At 41.1% G+C, this 18,743-nt stretch overlaps 1 protein-coding gene across 1 annotated transcript in view; it reads left to right on the top strand.

Moving 5' to 3' along the window:
• LOC115380034 (ephrin type-A receptor 6-like) overlaps positions 1 to 18,743 on the top strand; it is a 247,204-nt gene that overhangs the window by 179,739 nt on the left and 48,722 nt on the right. Inside the window, exons 6-7 of the mRNA XM_030081062.1 lie at positions 15,226 to 15,350; positions 17,185 to 17,347. Of these exons, the coding sequence (XP_029936922.1) occupies positions 15,226 to 15,350; positions 17,185 to 17,347 (288 nt within the window). The remainder of the gene's footprint in view (positions 1 to 15,225; positions 15,351 to 17,184; positions 17,348 to 18,743) is intronic.

The raw sequence follows: 18,743 nt of genomic DNA, 5'->3' as shown, positions 1-18,743 counted from the left end.
AAAGTCACTCGATGTCATTCAATTTTTTTTTTTTTTAAAAAAAGCAAGAAAGTCACAATGAAAAAATAATTAAAAATTGAGAAAGAATTTGGAGGGGAAAAAGAAAATGGCCAGAAAATTAGCAACATTGAAAAAATAAAAATCAAAAAAATGAAAAGAAAATAACCACAAAATCACATGAAAAGTAGGGAAAAAACAAAAACACAAAAATACAAAAAAAAAAAAATAATAATAATAATAAAGGACAGTAATACAGTTGTCAAAACAGCAAGAGAACAAAATTAGCATTGTATTTTGTTTACAAAAAACTTAATTATCTGAACACATGCAAATGTGAAAAGCTGAACCTGTTTTGCCCCTGCATTTTCATTCTGACTCTTAAATGCATATTGGTATGAGTATTATTTTGCCAGTTATGGGTCAGAAGATAGCAGATACTGGTGTAACCCCCAAAAAACACACACACACATTAATTGTTCCATCCCTAATAACAGTGCGATGTATCAGTCTTCCCCTAAGTGACACAGTAATTCAGAGCTTGCTCCAGCAAACTACTTGTAGATGAGTGTGCATCTGCAATAAGCTGTTAGCAGGTGTTTGCTTCGCTATATTTGTTGGCAGGTTTGTTTAGCTGGCTTCCCACGGGGCATCATGACCCGGGGCATCTGTTGCCCCCAGAACATTTTCTGCCCTTTGATGCCCTCCGTTATCGCTGCCCATGACCTGCTGCCACCGCTCAAACACATACGGTTAGACTAGTTCATTTCAGAGCTGTATAGAAAAACAACAGATGTGGGGGGGAGGAAATTAGGATGCAAGAGGTGATTGTCATATTTTCAGAAGCACAGGTTGTCTGAAAAGTTGAGTATTTTTCTTTTTAAGTAGAAAGAAAAGTGTAATGACGGTACTATGATAAGAACTGTAATGTTGTAACATGACTAATAATTAGTCATAATGTAATACAATATTCATTTAAATGAGTCTAAACTGAAATAAAAAAAAAAAATGTAAACTGCCAGATAATGCAATAACATCCGCAAGCTGATGTTGGAATAATTAAAAAAGCATGACATCCTTCACAGTGCAGTATTTGCCTGCTAATGTAAGAGTACCTTATCATATCATTACATTATTTGATAAGATAAGATAAGATAAGATAAGATATTCCTTTATTAGTCCCACGGTGGGGAAATTTCACAACCATTGAACCATGAGTGAGTGCATGGATTGGATAGGTGTGAGGTTTGGGTGAAATTTAGTTGGGGGAAGCGAAAGGGAGAAGCTCAGAGAGACAGAGAGGGAGGGAGGGAGGCGAGGAGGGCTGGGAGAAGAGAAGATGGGGTGAAAACAGGGGTGAATTAGCACAGCTGGGCTGCGTAGCGAGAACTGTACCTCTGTTGGCCTTGCATCTGTTTATTTGTATGCAGGTTACAGCCTACACATATTCACCTGCTTAATATGGGTAGCATCATACAGGATGGGCGAGGGACAAAGTCATACAGCCAACACAAACTTTAGGGACAAAGAAACAAAACTAAATTAGGATGCATTACTTTCCATAACTCTCGGGAGATCAGGCTGGACTCCTAAAGCCGTCTCGATGTCCGTTCTGTATTGACGAGAGCATTGGGTGCGGTGTGAACCGGGAGTGAGGCTCAAATGCTGATATTTGAGAAGTTCATAGACACAGAAGACATTGTGGTTTTGTCCTGTTTGTCCAGATTAAATTCTCCGTCACTTTTCCGCCCACTGAAAGCGAGGAATCCAAACGGAGAACAAAACACAAACTGTCTCAGAGAACAAGCGCTTTTTCCGGTTGAAAGCAAGACGGACCAGCCAGGTTGGCAAACGCGAGCGCGCTGTGTGCAGTTGACTGATGTGACACGTTTTGCGATTGAAATTCAAACAGTTTTCAAACAGTTACCTCTCGCTGCCATTTGGAGCCGCCAACACATGAAGTTTGCCTTTGCGTAGTCAAAGTTATTCTGGATAAGCTCTGTTTGAGAGTCTGCCAAGCTGCTTTCACTGGTGTAAATACAACAAGAAGCTCTACATCTAGACAATGTTATAGAGCCAATTTTCTACTTCGTTATGATTATTTTCTTTTATATAACTGAGGATTGCTATACGGCATAATTTGATAAAATGAATAAATAGTTTGAAACGGGCCAATACTAGATGGCGTGAGTGACCCAATATAATTTGCACTCATACTGGCCAATCTAAAGTACTGGTAAGGAAAAATGGAATGTGTCTTGGACTTGCTTATTTGAAATGGCATACTGTTTCCGTGGAAGTGAATGGAAACCAAGAGCGGAGATCCAAATCTGCTTGGTAACCGCTGCAAAGGACACTCACACAATTCCAGTGCAGATTTGATTGTGAGCGGATGTTGGGGAGACCTTTACAGTTTCCTCCTCTGAGTCTTGAGGGCTATCGCTGAGGTGACCACACACTCACAGTCTGAGCTCCTGCGAGCCCTCCAAACGTACAGTAAGTCATCTATTCACCAGTCAGCATTAAGAATAGCTATTCCCCAGGACTTCTATTCAGCAGTGTGCAGAGCAGGTGGGGAGTTTGAAGGAAAAGAGATTAGCTATTTCTACTGTACAAAATGATTTATGCCCAGACTTTTATCAGGAAGCTTCTTCCCCTCCTGCAAAGATCATTTCCCCCTGACTTCACCTCACAACGGGGACTATTTTAAGCGTTGCCTCATTAATACAGAGTGATTGGATTCATTGTTCTGCAATTCTGATGGATGTTCTCTGAAGTTTTCGCTCTCCCAATTCCCTCTCCACCCTCTCTTCAATCTTTGGGTTGAATTTCCTCCCCAGAATGGAGCCCCATTGTCTTTTTGACTGTGAGATGAATCAGTTGCCAATGCCTTTTGTCGGTTCAGTTCATTTAAATGGAATAGCATCAGCCTCACTCCATCAAACCACTCACAATGACAGCAGTACTAACTTAAAGCTCTCGCGGACCGTTTTATGTCCAAACAGCCATTTAAGAGACACTCATGCTACAAGTCTCACAGTTTAAACTCTATTGTAAGTTTATTCAAGGAAAAGTGAGGCTTCAAATAGACTGATGACTTGTTCTAAGATAGCTAACTCAGCATAAAAACTTTGAAACTCATGTTAAACTCTTAGTTTCACTTCAGGATGGAACTACAGCCATTAATGCATGGGTCTATTGAGTGGTACTTTTCTCTCAGACGCCGCTGATCAGACAGTCAGACCTCAATTACAAGTCAAAATTAAATATTTTAAAGGGATAACTTAAATCCTATTTTGAATTTTTATACTATTTCCCTTCCCCTCTAGCTGTTCTATAGGACAGTAGTGGTGTTATCTTCCTCTCATTGTTACTGAGTGCTGGATACTGGCTGGATGCTCCAAATGCTAACTGTTAGCCTCCTACCATTGAGCTGGACTTCCCCCCAGCTAGCATTCTTCTTAAAAAAAAAAAAAAAAATCAATAACTGCTAATGATATAACATTTTTCAAAATGGGTCTACTGTCCCTTTAAACTTTTTAATAACCAGTCATATCTTGCATAATCACATGTTGAAATATCATAAAATGTGTTGAACATATCCAGCCACAGACTTTCCTCCTGGACCATCATTGTGTGCCGTATTGTTTATCCCAACCTTTATTCACTTCCCTGAGCATCAGTATTCCCCGTAAAGCTTTTTGATTTATTTACGACGTTAAGGCATCACTTGTGAGGTCCATCAGTATGAGGCACCATGACTACTGAAAGGAAAATACGCTCGGTGCAAGCGGCCCTACAAGTGGTATTTCCACTGCTCCATAATAGACTACACATTTTGACCTTTCTTCACATTTTGACCCAAAGGGGGACTGCATCATTCATGGGGTCTGGCATTTATACTGCCACCTTGTTATTATGAATGAATTTAAAGTCAGTGTTGTTTGCTATATCCTGGGATTGTGTCATAACCCTTAGGCCTGTAAGGTCCACTCAAACTCCATTGTATATGAATTTTGTGGGCAATTTTAAATCCCCCAAAAAGTTGACTTTGACAGCAGAGTTATGTTTATAGATGGCTCAGCTTGGGATGGGTTCCATAACAAACAGCATATTGCCACTCTGCCTGCTGTGTGTTCTGCTGCAGTAACTCTAGTCTGGGTCCTATAGGAGGGTAGACTGCTATTTATACTTTACCTCCACTGCAGTGGCACTCCACTCCTCTCTGTACATAGGAGAGGAGAGGAGAGGAGAGGAGGAAATACATAGCATCAAGTGTTTAGAGGAGAAAAAGGGACAGATTCAGTCAGATAATAAGCCATCACAGACTGGCAAAACATAAAACAGCTCTATTATATTTCTGACTCTTTTTGTCACTCATCGTTTCCACATATAAGGGATTTGGTCCAAAATCATACTTAATGGCTTGCATTTACCTGACTCTGAACAACAGTCAAACCCTGCTTTACAGATTGCATATAGCTACATTCTCATACCACACTCCTCTCTCTAAAATAGGATGTGTCATTTTTAGTCTAGCTTGGGACAGCATGGTTGATGTTACACTTAAGCATAGTTTATGTGACGCCAGAGAAGGAAATCACTGAAAGCAACTGAAACCCAGGATGACAATTACTGTATAATGGTAATCATCATGATCATCATAATCGTCATCACCATTGTCATTATGCATACTTGTGTGGATCAAAATATTGAACTAGAATCAAATCAGGTTAAGGCGATTTCCCACAGATAACCAGTGTAGCAACCATCAGTTCTATGACAAATCGGTAAATATGGAATCCAAACTAGACTTTTGTGAGGGCGTTGTCTTCAAGCGTCTATGAGTTTTATGTGCATTTATTTTTGTGTCTGCACCTATCCCAGTACACAATCCTTCACGTCTGGTTGCAGCCATAATAAAGCTCTTAACTAGCAGCATGGGAATGGAACGGGGTGTTACAGGACCGGGACAGGCAGGGAAATCAGCTGTCAGCAGCCAGATACTTCTGTTCTTCTCATTAATTACTTGTGGGGAAAGGGAGGCGGAGGCCAAATGAGTATTGATTGTGGTGGGCCAGTATAAGGCCGGATTCACTGGCCTTTCCCACACGTCATTGCCTCTCCACATCCCCATTAAGTGGGAACAAGAGGGATCAGCGGCAAGCTGGGACCCTATTAAAGACAGGACCTCAGGGTGTCAGACAGGCCGGCTAGCACGCACAGCGCCTCTACATGACAGCAGACAACACACTTCTTTCTTTCTCTTTCACTTTGTCTTTCTTTCTGTCTTTAATTCCTGCTTTGTGTGCATTAGTTTTCTGTTTGGTGAGTCCAAATTGGCCATACGGCTGAACTGATGGGACGAGAGCCTCATGCTTGCCTCGGGGCATATTGTAGTCAGGGTCGTTGTGTTTTTGGTTTCAGGCTTTTTGTGTTTATTGTTCACTGATTTGTACAGTCTGTGATTCACTTGGAATTTTTAGCGAATTTGATTGGTGTGGGTGTGAAATTAAGTTGGTTTTCTACAGAGCGTATTCGGCTTTTGGTGGCTGTTTGGAAAATTGAAACACCATTAGAAGTAAAAACTCACTGGCTTTCTTTGATTTGTGTCTTGTAAATGATTGTTTTATTCCCCCTGCCTTGATTCTCACTCTCCTTTTTCTCTCACCGCACGTCAAAGCCACAAAAAAGGGGGTGGAAATAGCTCGGAAGTCGTAAGAACACACAAAAAAAAGGTCTCTTTCCCTCTCTTTCCAGCTCTCCCTCCCCGATCGCTGCTTTTGTTGCGTGACTGATGGTTTTAATTACCTGTTAACTCCCTGTACTCAGCAGATACACATGATAAATGGTCCGGGTGGCTGTTGTAGCCACCATCTGGATGAGGCTAAGGAGTCTAAGGAGCTTTTTTCCACTGTCATACTAAAGACAGCCACCACAGCAGGGGGGGAATTGCAGGTGTACCGAGGGAGAGAGCAAGAAACTGTCCCAGTTTAGATCCGGTTGACAGCTATTTAGTGTCATAGGGGTCGCATCCATTTTTCCTTCGTGAGACTACAGACTGCGAGTACATGCCTCTGGAAAAAAGGAGCTGGTATCGCCCCAGTGGGGAGATAGATTGCTCTAGATGATTGGGCAGCAAATTGTGGCACTTTACATGGAGATTGTACTGAAGGGGACAGGAGGAAGGAATGTGAAAGTGCTGTTGGCACACTGTGGAGAGACACATGCACTGATACACTCACACATAGGTGCAAGGCTATGGCCAGTGTGGGTTTTAAAAGACCAGTACAGATAGTTTGGGACTGATCTGATCCTGCTGACAGCTGGTATATTGTACCAATATAAAGTCGGCACACTTGCACACACACACAGACACAGACACACAAAGAACTGTGCAAACGCTTATTTAATTTTTTTTCTCCTTTTACATTGTTTCATTTTGTGGTAATTTATAATTACATTTACACTGTTTGTTTGTTATGTGTATTTATTTGTGATTGTTTTTTTATCATTAATTCATTGTTAATTTCCTGGTCATGTTTTTTTTTTTTTTTTTTTTTTTTTTTGTCATTTTTATTCATTGCGATTTTTTTTGTCATTGCTTTGTTTTTGTGTTTTTTTTTTTTTTTTTCAATAATTCTGTGGCAATTTTCTTTTTTTCAAATATCTCCGTAATTCTCATGTTTCTTTTTAAATATTTGTTTTTAAAAGAAATCAAGTGAATTTGCTTGGGTTTCAAAGGGTTAAAGACTTCCCTTCATCAGCAAGGGTAATACTGATCAATTCTACAATGAACAGTTGGTCAAAGTGCCCTTTACACTCCATATTGGAGGTTGACATGATTGACAGGCCAATATCAATTAAAGGTCAATGCCGGCCTCAGATGTCAATCTAACCTGAATAGGTACGAGCTCTCATATACATATAACCACACACACATACATGCATTAAAGAGTGATGGGATTCTCTGGTGTTTTGGCTAATAACACCGAGGTCAATGCCTATTAGGTAATAAAACCACTTCAACCCTGCTTGATAGAGTTTAACCAGTCAGATCAGTCACTTATCGAGTTGAGTTTAACATCAAGTCCATATTTAATTAGAATGTAAAGACCTTTGATCCAGGGGGGTATTTGGCCCTCTGTCATGTCTCTGTGGTTATTAGTATTTATGTTCAAGTCCATGGTAGTGAGCAAATGACCCACAATGCACTGGGAATGACCTCAAACATTAATGAAGGGTAATGGTAGATCCCCAGAGAAGACCCCCGAGTCACTTTGGTTTTATAAATGTGGACAAACGCACATGCACATTAGAGAGTCTGCGAATGTGACATTGGTCCAAATGATTACTTAAGGTCCCAGTGGTAGCGTTGGAGACGAGTTCAATTCATTCATTCATTCCCTCAGGTCCCCAGAGTTACTATGAATTGCTTTTCAAGCACATAGTAGATGGAGACTTGCAGTGAATGGAATGGAACTGAGTTGAAGGGTGTTGAATTGAAGGGAATGTGTGCACAGAGTGTGTGTGTGTGTGTGTGTGTGTGTGTGTGTGAGTGTGTGTGTGCATATATGTGTGTATATGTTGTGTTTGAAACGCCATGATGGGTGGGCTGCGAGGAAAACACAAGCAGGCACCTGGAAAAGAGACAGACATATCCAGAACTTTGTTGTAAACAAGAGTATTGTGTATAGGTGCTTCTAACTCTCTCTCTTTCACTCTGTCTCCACCCCCCATCTCTCTATCAGCAGTGAATCAGTGGAGTGTTAGGACATCGTTTAAGCTCTCGCGCAGCATCAATACTGGCTCTATTGATTTTTTTAAACAGTTAATGGAAGCCTTTAGGGCAGGAAAGCTAATTAAAATCATATGCGGGTCAAGCTCATTTAAAGACTCCCCATTAGTTTACGTTGAGCTTAACCACGCTTGGCTGGAAAATCTATCCATTGGGCATCGTAATTGACTGGTGCTTCTAATGGCTTTCCGATGCTCCTGTACCTCAGAGAAAAAGAGTGAGGTCCTCTGGCAGATTTCATGCTGCAGCTGTAATAGCCCAGGCAGAGAGTCAGCCAAGAGGATCGCTGTGTGTCCTGAAAGCTTCTTCTCGGTGCCCGGAGAAGGTGACGTGTTTAATACCCCCGTCTTTAGAGTTAAACAAGATGCCCCCGCTGGTCTAGTGTGCAGCGACCGTGCCTCGGTTAAACTTGTCATCTCAATGGGACTGTTTTGATCCGACTATGAAGATGGAATATTTAAACACACCACACTGTATCCATTCTTTGTTGTTCTGAATCTCTAGTGGCTCTGTGCTTAAAGCAAAATTGAACTGTGGTAGGGTGTTGGCTTGTGTCATTACCTGGGTGTTATATCATTAGCTGCTCCGTGCTTCCCTGGGCTGCTAATCCACAGCACTGTATTTCTATCTCTCCATTCACTTTCATAGCAAAACAGCTCCCAAAACACACAATAATCACTTTTAGCGAACAAAGCAGATTATGCCAATATAAAAAAAAAAAAAAAAAAAAAAAAAAAAACAGGTCCCAGTGCCCATTTTTGAGGAAATTAAGTTGCTCTTTTCTTGTTATTTTCCTATTTGAATTGGAAAGCAGATCCGGCACATAGCATTTGCAAGAAACCTCTGCGTAGTAACCTTGCACCAGGAAGAAACAACCTGATAGTACTTTCACAAATAATTAGAATTACATGAAAAAAATGAGTACCAGGACTTGTTTTTTTGTATTAGCATAATCCACTTTGTTCACATTCATTTGTGTGCTAAAAGTGTTATTTTGGGAGCTGGTTTGCTGTTCTATGGAAGTGAATGGAGAGATAGAAATCCAGGATTGTGGATTAGCAGCCCAGGGGAGCACAGAGCAGCTAATGAGGAAATTTCACCACCATGTGGGCTCATATAACACCCAGGTAGCTTCACAACCCAACACTCTTCCAAAGTTCAATTTTGCTTTTAGCAGAGGTCTTCCCATAGGCAGCCAGTGTAGTCTTGGTCAATTATACAATAAATGTGTAATCAATAAATTGCATCATATTCCTCTATCTGATTCTCAATAAAAGGCTGCATCTATCTCATCTATGAAACATTCACAATGTGAGCCTAGCCACCTCTGAAACCTGCCAGCAAGAGCTGAAATCAATGTGAGGGAAATCCAATTTATCCAGTATCTAGAATCCAGTTAATGCATCCTGGCATAATCGGGTGACAAAAGTCCCATCAAAGCGATAAACATAACAGAGACCCTCCACTCAGCCTCTCTGTTGCGTCATTAACAACAATATGCTTAAGTATCTGGACTAGACCCTCTAGCTGAAAAAATGATTTTTATTTCTTTTTTTTCTTTTTTTGAGCTGTGACACACGCCTTATCAGTGTTTTGAGTCAATATTTTTCAGGCATTTTATATGCCTCAATTAGACCAGTTGTGGCTTTCATATGATTGTTAGGCAAGGGAAAGCTGTGGTTGCTGCTTCTGTGCTCAGCTCAGTTTTGACATGTGTCGCAGAGCCGCCACATCTCTGCTGGCTATTATTTTCAGTCTAGAGTCTCCAGCAAATACGGTGTTTTTACACATGTCAGCTCTCGCCTGCGTGCGTGCGTGCGAGCGTGCATGCGTGTGTATGCACCTCTTGTGCAGTTGTGTTTGTATTCCCTGCATAATGTGTCCCTCGTTTGTTTGCACAACTTGTGTGAGCACGTATTTTGCAGTGCCTTGCAGTGGGAGGCTGATTTTAATCTGCGAGTCGGGGGGATATTGTATTTAGGCTGTGTTTATTGTTCCCTATCAGGGGCCAATATGCTAACGGCAGATGCCAACCGCCTCACTGTGACTGAGTTTGATGCCTTGACTGCACGACTCTGTAGCTGCAAACCATGCCACCCCGCCGCCACCGCTGCACCCAGCTGGCACTCACAGCACAGGAAACCCTGCAACTCAGCGGCTTCAACAGATTGGCTCATTACATAGTGTTAGATTATATTTATCAGATAAAACCCCCCTGAGATGAATCTTCTCTCCCACTAAGGACCGTGGAAGCGAAGGATATGAGCATGCTCCCAGTAAAACGGTCATATGAGATGTAATATGTAATAATAAGGCCTAATAAGATGTCAGCAGTGTTGGGTTGCAGTATTGTGCTGTTGGTATGGTGCGGGTTGATTTTGTGCTCCAGCTGCTCCGCACTCATGTATCCACACATACATATACTCACATAACACAATACCCCCCACGCACACTTCCTGCCCTTTGAGCGAGCTGATTAAACTATTATCAGCTGTTTTCAATCATGCACAATATTATGTTGTTGTACTTTTGCAAACATTTTGGAGAGCCTAGTCACATTTAAAAGGCTATTATGTTGCCCATTATTAAGAAGAAGCGAAGCATTGAAATGTGTTTCATGTAAAAGTGACTGTTGTGGTAAACTAGTTGCTGCAACCCCCACACACATGCCCACGTATACACTCATACACATACACACACACACACACACACCACCCCCATGCCATTTCATCAGTCACACAACCTTGGCTTTGCAGATGGATGTAGTTGAAATTACTGACCTGAGTTAGAGGCTGATTGATTAACTGCATGTTTGTAGTCATTTGTGAGCCTGAAATACAGTAGCACAGAAAAATGGGTAATGTTAGTAAAGTTGTACTGAACTCCATTTCCATTGAACTGAAGGACAGCATTGAATCGAATCAAATGGAATCACAGGGCTAAACGGAGCAACAGGAATTTGTCATTTCATATATTTCAGCCTGACACGCATGCATTTTGTTGAAGAGCTTGGAGCGCAGGGGTCAGCCTCAGTACAGCAGCCAGCATCAGTTCAGGACCCAGTGTCTTTAGATTTATTTTATATGGAAGCATAAAATATAAAATTCCATCTACCTCCCATTCTCACTATCAGAATATCCTCTAGGCTGGAAGCAGCATTTTTCTAGTTTCTGGACAGTCTCTGGCTTCAGAGCCAACCCAGTGAATGTGATTTCTTCTTTTTGAGGGGATACTCTACCAAAATGAGCTTTGTGTGTCCTTTAGCCAGCTGTATTGTTTTTGTTTGTTTTTTTGCTCCCATTTTATTTGGAACATTTGAACTGACCAGTGTTTATCTACTCAACCCTGTCAGTCCCATCAGTGGTTTTCCCATCACAAATACACGCTGCCTTGTTCAAGAGCACACAAACATTCTTTTAAATTCCAGTGGAGATCCCAAAGTTTCCAAAGATACCATGTCTTGCTGCATTACTGGGAAATGTGTATAAAATAATGCACAAAAGAGTTAGATAGTTTCTGTCTGATGCAATGCTGCAGCCAGAAAACAATGGCATCATGGCTTTGAATATCTCACTCAATATAAGTGTGATGTAGCTTCAATGAAGTGCTACAACCAGCAGATACACAATATAGATGCAACACAGTCATACAATATGGAGATTTTTTTTTTTTTTTTCTAAATTTGTAGCCTCTTAAGTCTAATTTTAAGGGACAATCAGAGTTTAAGGGGTTAATAGTAAACTTAGAATGAATTTATAATCTATCTAATCTAATAATCTAATCTAATCTAATCTAATAATATAATTAATCAATCAAGAGGGAACCACACTTTAATTTCGTTATTCAACCTGTTGTATAATGACAAATAAACTTCCTTATATCCTTATATCCTTATAATCAACTTAGTGTCAACTTTGTATCAACTTAATATCATCATAATAATATCATTATAAGTATAACCCTAACCTTAATTCTTGCTAGTACAAAGTTGATACTAAATTGAGTATTTACACCGGTCAGGTTGCAGCCTAGTATCTTCTCTGACTCAAATGTGAATTTCAACTGATGCAGGGTTGATGATGAGTAGATGAATATTAACTTTGAACAGTCCAAATATTTTTTTTCCTTCATACATGAATTCATGCCCTGGAAGTGCCCTGGACAGTCTCCTTCCACCACCTCTCCTGCCACTTCTTCGGCATAACTTGATGCTCTTAATATGCCATACCAAGTGTTCTTCAGCCCTCTCACTGACAGAAGAGGAAGGACATTTGGAAAGGTGGTGGGAAGTGAGGGGTGATGGTTTAAAAGAAAAAAAAAAGTACTGCGTGAGGCTAAGAAGGGATAAGGAATAGAGGGGATGAGCACACAGAAGCAGGCAGGAGAGGGATGAAGGGGACAGAGGTATCCACTTTCAGCTCCTCTAATCAGATTAGTAGCAGTGGGCCTCTCAGCACCAGGTTAACAAGCTCAAACCCCAAGCCACCACTCCACCCCTTCCCCATCCCTTGCTCATAGCAGCTGGCCCTCATCTCCAGCCTGGAGCCTCCAAACCCCAAACCCCAAAGCTCAAAGCTCCAGCTTCCAGCCTCTAACCAAAACCCCGTGACCCACAGCCCCTATCTAAGCTCTTTAATATTGTAAACACATTTTGGTCTTGAGTGAAATTAGAGCAAGCCACTATCCATATCACCTGCCCAGGCTGACTACTGCTATACTATATCCACAAAATGAGTCAGCTCTTGCGCTAACATTAGATGATATAATATATAATAATGACTCTCAGGGCAGTCGTATCTGCTGACCTCTCTTGGGAGCTCTGAGCAATTATTTACACAGCAGAATTTCATACAGCAAAGCTAATGCAATTTAGTCCAAGAAAGGAAGATATACCTCAACTTGTTTTCAATTAAAAGAAGCTGCGATCTCACAGGCAGCCTTGTGGGAAAAGGGAATAGCTGTGTGAATTGTTTCCAGTGGCATGAATGTAATGACGTTTTATTTACAGGTGGATGATTAAGACAGAGCGTGGGCTTGTAATTATTATTCCCTGTTTAAGGCAAATGTTGCCTTAAACAGGGAGTGTGTGTGTGTGTGTGTGTGTGTGTATGTGTGAGTGTGAGTGAGTGAGTGTGCGTTTGTCATCACTCATGCATGCTTATTGGAATTACTGTTGTATAAACTCATTTTTCACTGCTTATATCCATAGATTAACTCCACACTATGTATGCAATGCACATCTTTATCAAACTCTTGCTTGCTGTGGGTCGCTGGATTCCCCCTAGATCAAGAACAAATCTCCTGCTGCTGTTATTTGCATTGTGTTGAGAAAGGGGAAATCCATACCTGGTCAAATTTTTACAGTAAATAGTCACATCCAAGAAGCATTTGAAACGGCCTCCAGACAGACAGAATACACTGATTTAACAAACCTTGCTTTCCCCTATGTACAGAGCCTGATACAGCAGTTGTGTAATAAAAGTAGCACAGCACAGAATCTTGTACATACAAACATTCCTTACATTCAGTCTGATGCCAAAAGAGCTCACACAGTGAATTAAGCCTATCACCCACCGCATTTCACATTATTATGGACAAAGCCTGGCGTCTGTGGCGACATTCTCACGCTGATCCACAGTTGACCTTTAGTGACACGTTCCCCATCAACCACACTTCACAATTTCAACTTGAACTGCACAATAAAATATATATCAATTACCTTGTCTGACAATTTCATGACTCTGGGTTGGGGTTAGGGTTAGACTGATGGCTGATATAAGGCTCACTTGCTAAAAGCTTCCAGGCTTGTGGCGGTGGGGCTGATGTGAGAAAGTCCATCATTAGCAAAAGCGGCACGTTAGACTGAAGTGCTTTGCTAGTCCTCGCCTCCTCTGATAGAACACAAAATTGGCATGCCAGGCTAACAAGCTGACAGCTACCGTTACTCACTAATGTTTGTTGAGGCTAGTCGAGGACTACAGGTGGAGATGAGGAGTCAATCAGATGGAGGCGGGGGGAATAAAAACTGAGGTGATGTTCTGATTGGATCGCTCCACTCTTACATATGAAAGAAGCTTCGTAATCTGCACTAAAAGCAATTGTTTGACCCAGTGATGATAATAAAAACATTTTATTGAAAATTACATCTTTTAGTTTCTGTCCCTTTAAGTAAATTCAACATATTATTGAAATTACGTGAGATTATTTGGCTGCAGCAGCTAAATTGAAACCATGTTTTTAAAATGAGTTCATATTTTAATGACTTAGATGTTTTTCCCAGCAGCCATTTTGACTGAAATAGCAGGGTAAACACAGGTGTTAGTAATGATGTTAATTAAGGTTCAGTGTAGTATAGCAGAGCCTTTCCAATGAGCAGGCATGAACAACACCAAGACCCTGGCTCTGTTAGACCTCAGTGAAACCAAACCTTCATTAATGTCATTAGTAATACCTGTGTTTACCTGCTATTTCATGTCAAAATAGCTGCTGGGGAAAAGGTTGACTAATTTGTTTGCACAAAAAGGAAATAGTAGAGATAAAATGACAGTGAAGGCATGAATTAACCAAAAATATGGAAGTAATATTTATTCTGTGTACTCAAATAATTCAAATTATGATGGAAGATCTGTTTTCATCTTGTGTCCTCGATATAGTGAATTATCACCTGGAGGTAGTATTCTTAGTCCTGCAGCCACTCCTAAGCTCCAAATCCATGTGTAAATCCTGTATCTAGTGTTTTATGTCTCAATCAGTTATCAATTATAGATCAATTTTAGATCCCTTTGATGAGCTGTCTCCACTCAACACACTCTGGTGTCAGCTAACAGGAACCATAAAAAGGAATTGAGATAACTCACAGCTTTACAAATATTGTGTTGTGACACAAGTAAATGAAGTGTAATATTTTGTATTTTCATAAGAGAAGATGTTTCCCCACAGGAAAATTTGGTTGTTGAAGCTGCAAAGAGTAAAAGGAAGTAGAAGTGTGTGTTTGACAAGCATGAAAAAGTGTTGGTGTTAATATCCAAATCCAAATCCCGCGAGCAGACTGGTACAAATAACAAAAAGAAGAAGAAACAACAATGTTGAAGTTTACTAAAACTGTGAAACATGTGTCTAGATCTGTATATGGAAATTTTACATTTGTACGGGAAAAAATGAGAGGCACAAGAGAATGTGTGGATTTACAGCTTCTTTACCTGATGTACAAAATGTGCCTGTATTCACATTAGTCTGCTGAGCACATGCACAGAAGTGTGCAGTGTGTTGTCGAAACGATTATCTATAGCAAATACATTCAGTGCACGAATGTGGATAACTTACCCACAGGTAGAGCAGATTTGTTCCACTGAGGACGCCTGGAGTCGCTGACTTCACGTCACCAGAGTCAAGACAGTACAGCTAATCTCGCTCCTGTGTTTTCAATCCAGGTCCGTCTCTGGTGGGGGCGCTGAAGAAGGACTGGGCCTCTCCCAACAGTATCGCCCTCTCCTGGCAGGAACCGGAACAAACAGCACTGCCCATCCTTGACTACGAGATCAAATATTACGAGAAGGTACAGTGGCTTTTTGACGTTCATGTATGTGCTAAAAGTGTTACAAAAGCACCTGTAGCAGCAGTATTAGTAGTAGTAGAACACTTGATAGAAGTGATAGCATGTGCCAGCTAAATATGATTTGTGCATACTTTTTGAGGATGTAAAATTTCTCCTCATTTAGAGAATGTTTGCAAATGGCAAAATGCAGACCAGGATTTTGAATTATGATTGGTCAAGAAAGTTTGCAAAACAATTTCCATTAAGAATAAATGTGAATAGTTGCGGACATAAACATCGTCTATATTTATGACTGGGGCATCCTTTCCCATTTCTGGGGAAACCTATAGCTTTTAGGACTCATTTGTGAACAGTGGAATAAATATCCTAATCCTCAGTAACTACGGAGCGAGGCACAGTGGTGTAGTCACTGATTAAAGAGCCACACATATCACTGTTGACCAGGGATTATATCCTGCTAAAACCTGTAATCCATTCTACTGTCTAAATAAAGGGAGGTAGTGATTCAAGTAGTGGAGCTTAGGCAGTTTGACACAGCATCAGCAGAGATTGTTTGTTTGTGTAGCCAAATAGGCAGACTGCTGGAGTGTGTCATCAAGCTCTCCAATTTAAAATCCTATTATTTGGAATTACGCCTGGACCGATACATTGAGTTGCCGATATATGATGTCAGCTTTGACCTTCAGTTAAATTTCAGCTATGGACTTGTCAGAGTCCATATGTCCTTATGCAGTATATTTGATGGCATTTTTTTTTGTACTGTATACTATGATGCTGTAGTCGTCTGTAACATTTTGATTATAAGTATGCATGAGCATTCGTTTCTGTTGTCACTATGCTGTGTTAATGCAGAGTTTGGTTTGGGAATTTGTTTACATGAACCGACTTAAAGGTGTGGACACCAAATTCAGTCCCAAATTCTCAATCTCAATTGCTTATCCTCTTCAACTCTTTGGGTCCTAATGGTGAATTCAGCTTTGCAAATGTTCTCTGCACAGCCAAGCCTTGTTCAGATCCACAGAACTTTATCTGATATTCTTGTGGAGATCCCAAGGTTTCCAAAGATACCAAATATATGCTGTTGAATTCCAAGGAAATGTGTATAAAATGATACACAAAACATCTAGATATTTTCTGTTTGATGTAATTCTGCAGACGTAAAACAACTGCATGTTGGGCTTGAATATTTCACTCAAAATAACAGACTGTCCTCTGACAAAAAAAAAAAAGGCCCCATAAGTTGTTTGTTCAGCAGCTTATTACGACCTATAGTTATGTTTTAAAGTTAAGTGACCTCCAGCTGTTCTGTAATAAACAGAGCACCAAAGTTCATGTAAAGAGGCTGGTGGGGTAGCAGATGGGTCAGTCAACAAGACTTTCACTCAGCTGAAGATTCAAAATTAAACTATAGCAAAGTTCATTTTTAGGTCATTATTCAGCTAGCTATTCATAGGGGATGTTGTTCATATTATGCTAGTTAATGTTTTTAACCTTAACACTAATGTTTTCCTAACCTTACCCACATATTTTTAGTGGCTAGCTTGCCTGATAGTTAGCGAGCTCAGGAAATGGTCCTTTTTTATATTAGATACGATCCTGTTGGTTGTATGCGCTACAAATTCCGGAAATGCTGTAGGCTGAAATACTTGTTGAAGTGTCAGTGTGATGTAGCTTCAGCGAAGCATCGCAACCAGCAGATACTGAATCTGTATGTGATATTGTAATACAATGTGGGAGAAAATATTTCCCTATCTTTGAAGCTACTTCCAGGTAAAAGTCAGGGGAAATCAGAGTTCAAGGGATTACATGTGTTGTTTTGATCACCCACCCTCAGGAACATGAGCAGTTGAGCTACTCGTCCACACGAACCAAGGCTCCCAGTGTGATCATCACAGGTTTGAAACCGGCGACGTGGTACGTCTTCAGCTTACGCACCCGCACACCGGCTGGACACAGCTCCTACTCCCCGAAATACGAATATGAAACCACTGGAGATTGTGAGTATCTGAACTTATCTGTCTTACAACACCTTGCTTGTTGAAGGAAATGTGTGTGTGTGTTTGTTTGCCCTCTATCCTTCTGAGAACCAAGTGTTTTCACAAGTATTTCCGTTGAATAATATCATTAATTAAAAAGAGAATTCATCTTGCAGTGCTCCCCTCTCACACAGTCTGAGGCAGATGCAAGCTCCAAGCTGCAAACTGAAGTTTGGGGTCAGATAAAGTTCATGTAGCCTGGAGCATTGCTTGGGGCTTCCTGCTTAAAGGGCACAACAACAAATAATAAGGCTGTGTATGAGCCAAGGACAGGCGCACCCACATTAGGATTCCAAACTGCAGTTTTTGGCTAAAGGAGTGGGAAATTAACCCGGGGAAGAGTAAACATGCACAGTCACACAATCACAAGCACAACTGCATTCATCCCGCTTTCATCTGTCAGTTATTTCCCGCATTCCTGTACAGTTTTCACCCCAGATCTGCATCTTTATCTATTGCACTCTCAATAAGGCGGCCGATACTCTCCATACAGATTGCATTCACTGACCCTAAACCCCCTTAAATGCCATCAGCCGCTGCAACAGTGATCGAAGCAATGAGTACAATCAATATGTGAGCCTGACAATGCAGCCCTGATGTTAGGTGTATTTTGTATCAGTGTAGTGTTTTTTTTTCTTTTTTTTTTTTCCTTTTTTTTTGTGGAATGGCTTTCATTCTCAACTCTACGTGTGAAATACAAAGGTCCAGCTGTCCTTTTATGTTGGGTCGGGTATTGTTGAGGGGTGATTTGGCCTCACAGTGGTCCTCTCCCTTCCAAAGCTGCAGAGCTTTGCTTTATCTGCGGGATCAGACGAAGCCTGGCCAAGCCTTTGTACTGCCTGGCCTTTTATCTAGAAGAGAAAGCAGCTTTGGCCAGCCTCTCTGTCTCTCTCTCTCTTTCTCTCTCTCTCTTTCTCTCTTTCTCTCCGTCAGCCTGTCAGTCACCGTCTCGATCGCTCGTTTTTCCATCTGTCTGTCTGTGTTTGTGTCTGTCACTTTCCACTTCTCTTCCTTTTCTCTCTCTCCTCTCACCCGATCTCGCATCGCTCAGTATTCATTCTTTCCTCTCTCTGTCCACCTTCTTTCTCTCTCTCTCTCTCTCTCTCTCTCTCTCTCACACACACACACACACACACACACACACACACACACACCTCATTACAGCAGCGTCAGTGCAACACATCTGGTTAGTTAGCGCTGTGAAGAGTGTGTGAAGCCGATCGCCGGACGAATCTTCTTGTGCAGTGATCTGGCCACCACCACTTTCACTCTCTCTCCATCTGAGTGGCCTGTAATTACCTCTGTCCAGCCCTATGTGCGTACACACACACACACACACAAAGTAACACACTCTTGA

The sequence above is a fragment of the Myripristis murdjan genome, chromosome 21 (genome assembly GCF_902150065.1).
Source record: "Myripristis murdjan chromosome 21, fMyrMur1.1, whole genome shotgun sequence".
Taxonomy (NCBI): domain Eukaryota; kingdom Metazoa; phylum Chordata; class Actinopteri; order Holocentriformes; family Holocentridae; genus Myripristis; species Myripristis murdjan.
Note: the sequence above shows the minus strand (reverse complement) of the source record. Positions and strands in the feature narration are given on the sequence as shown.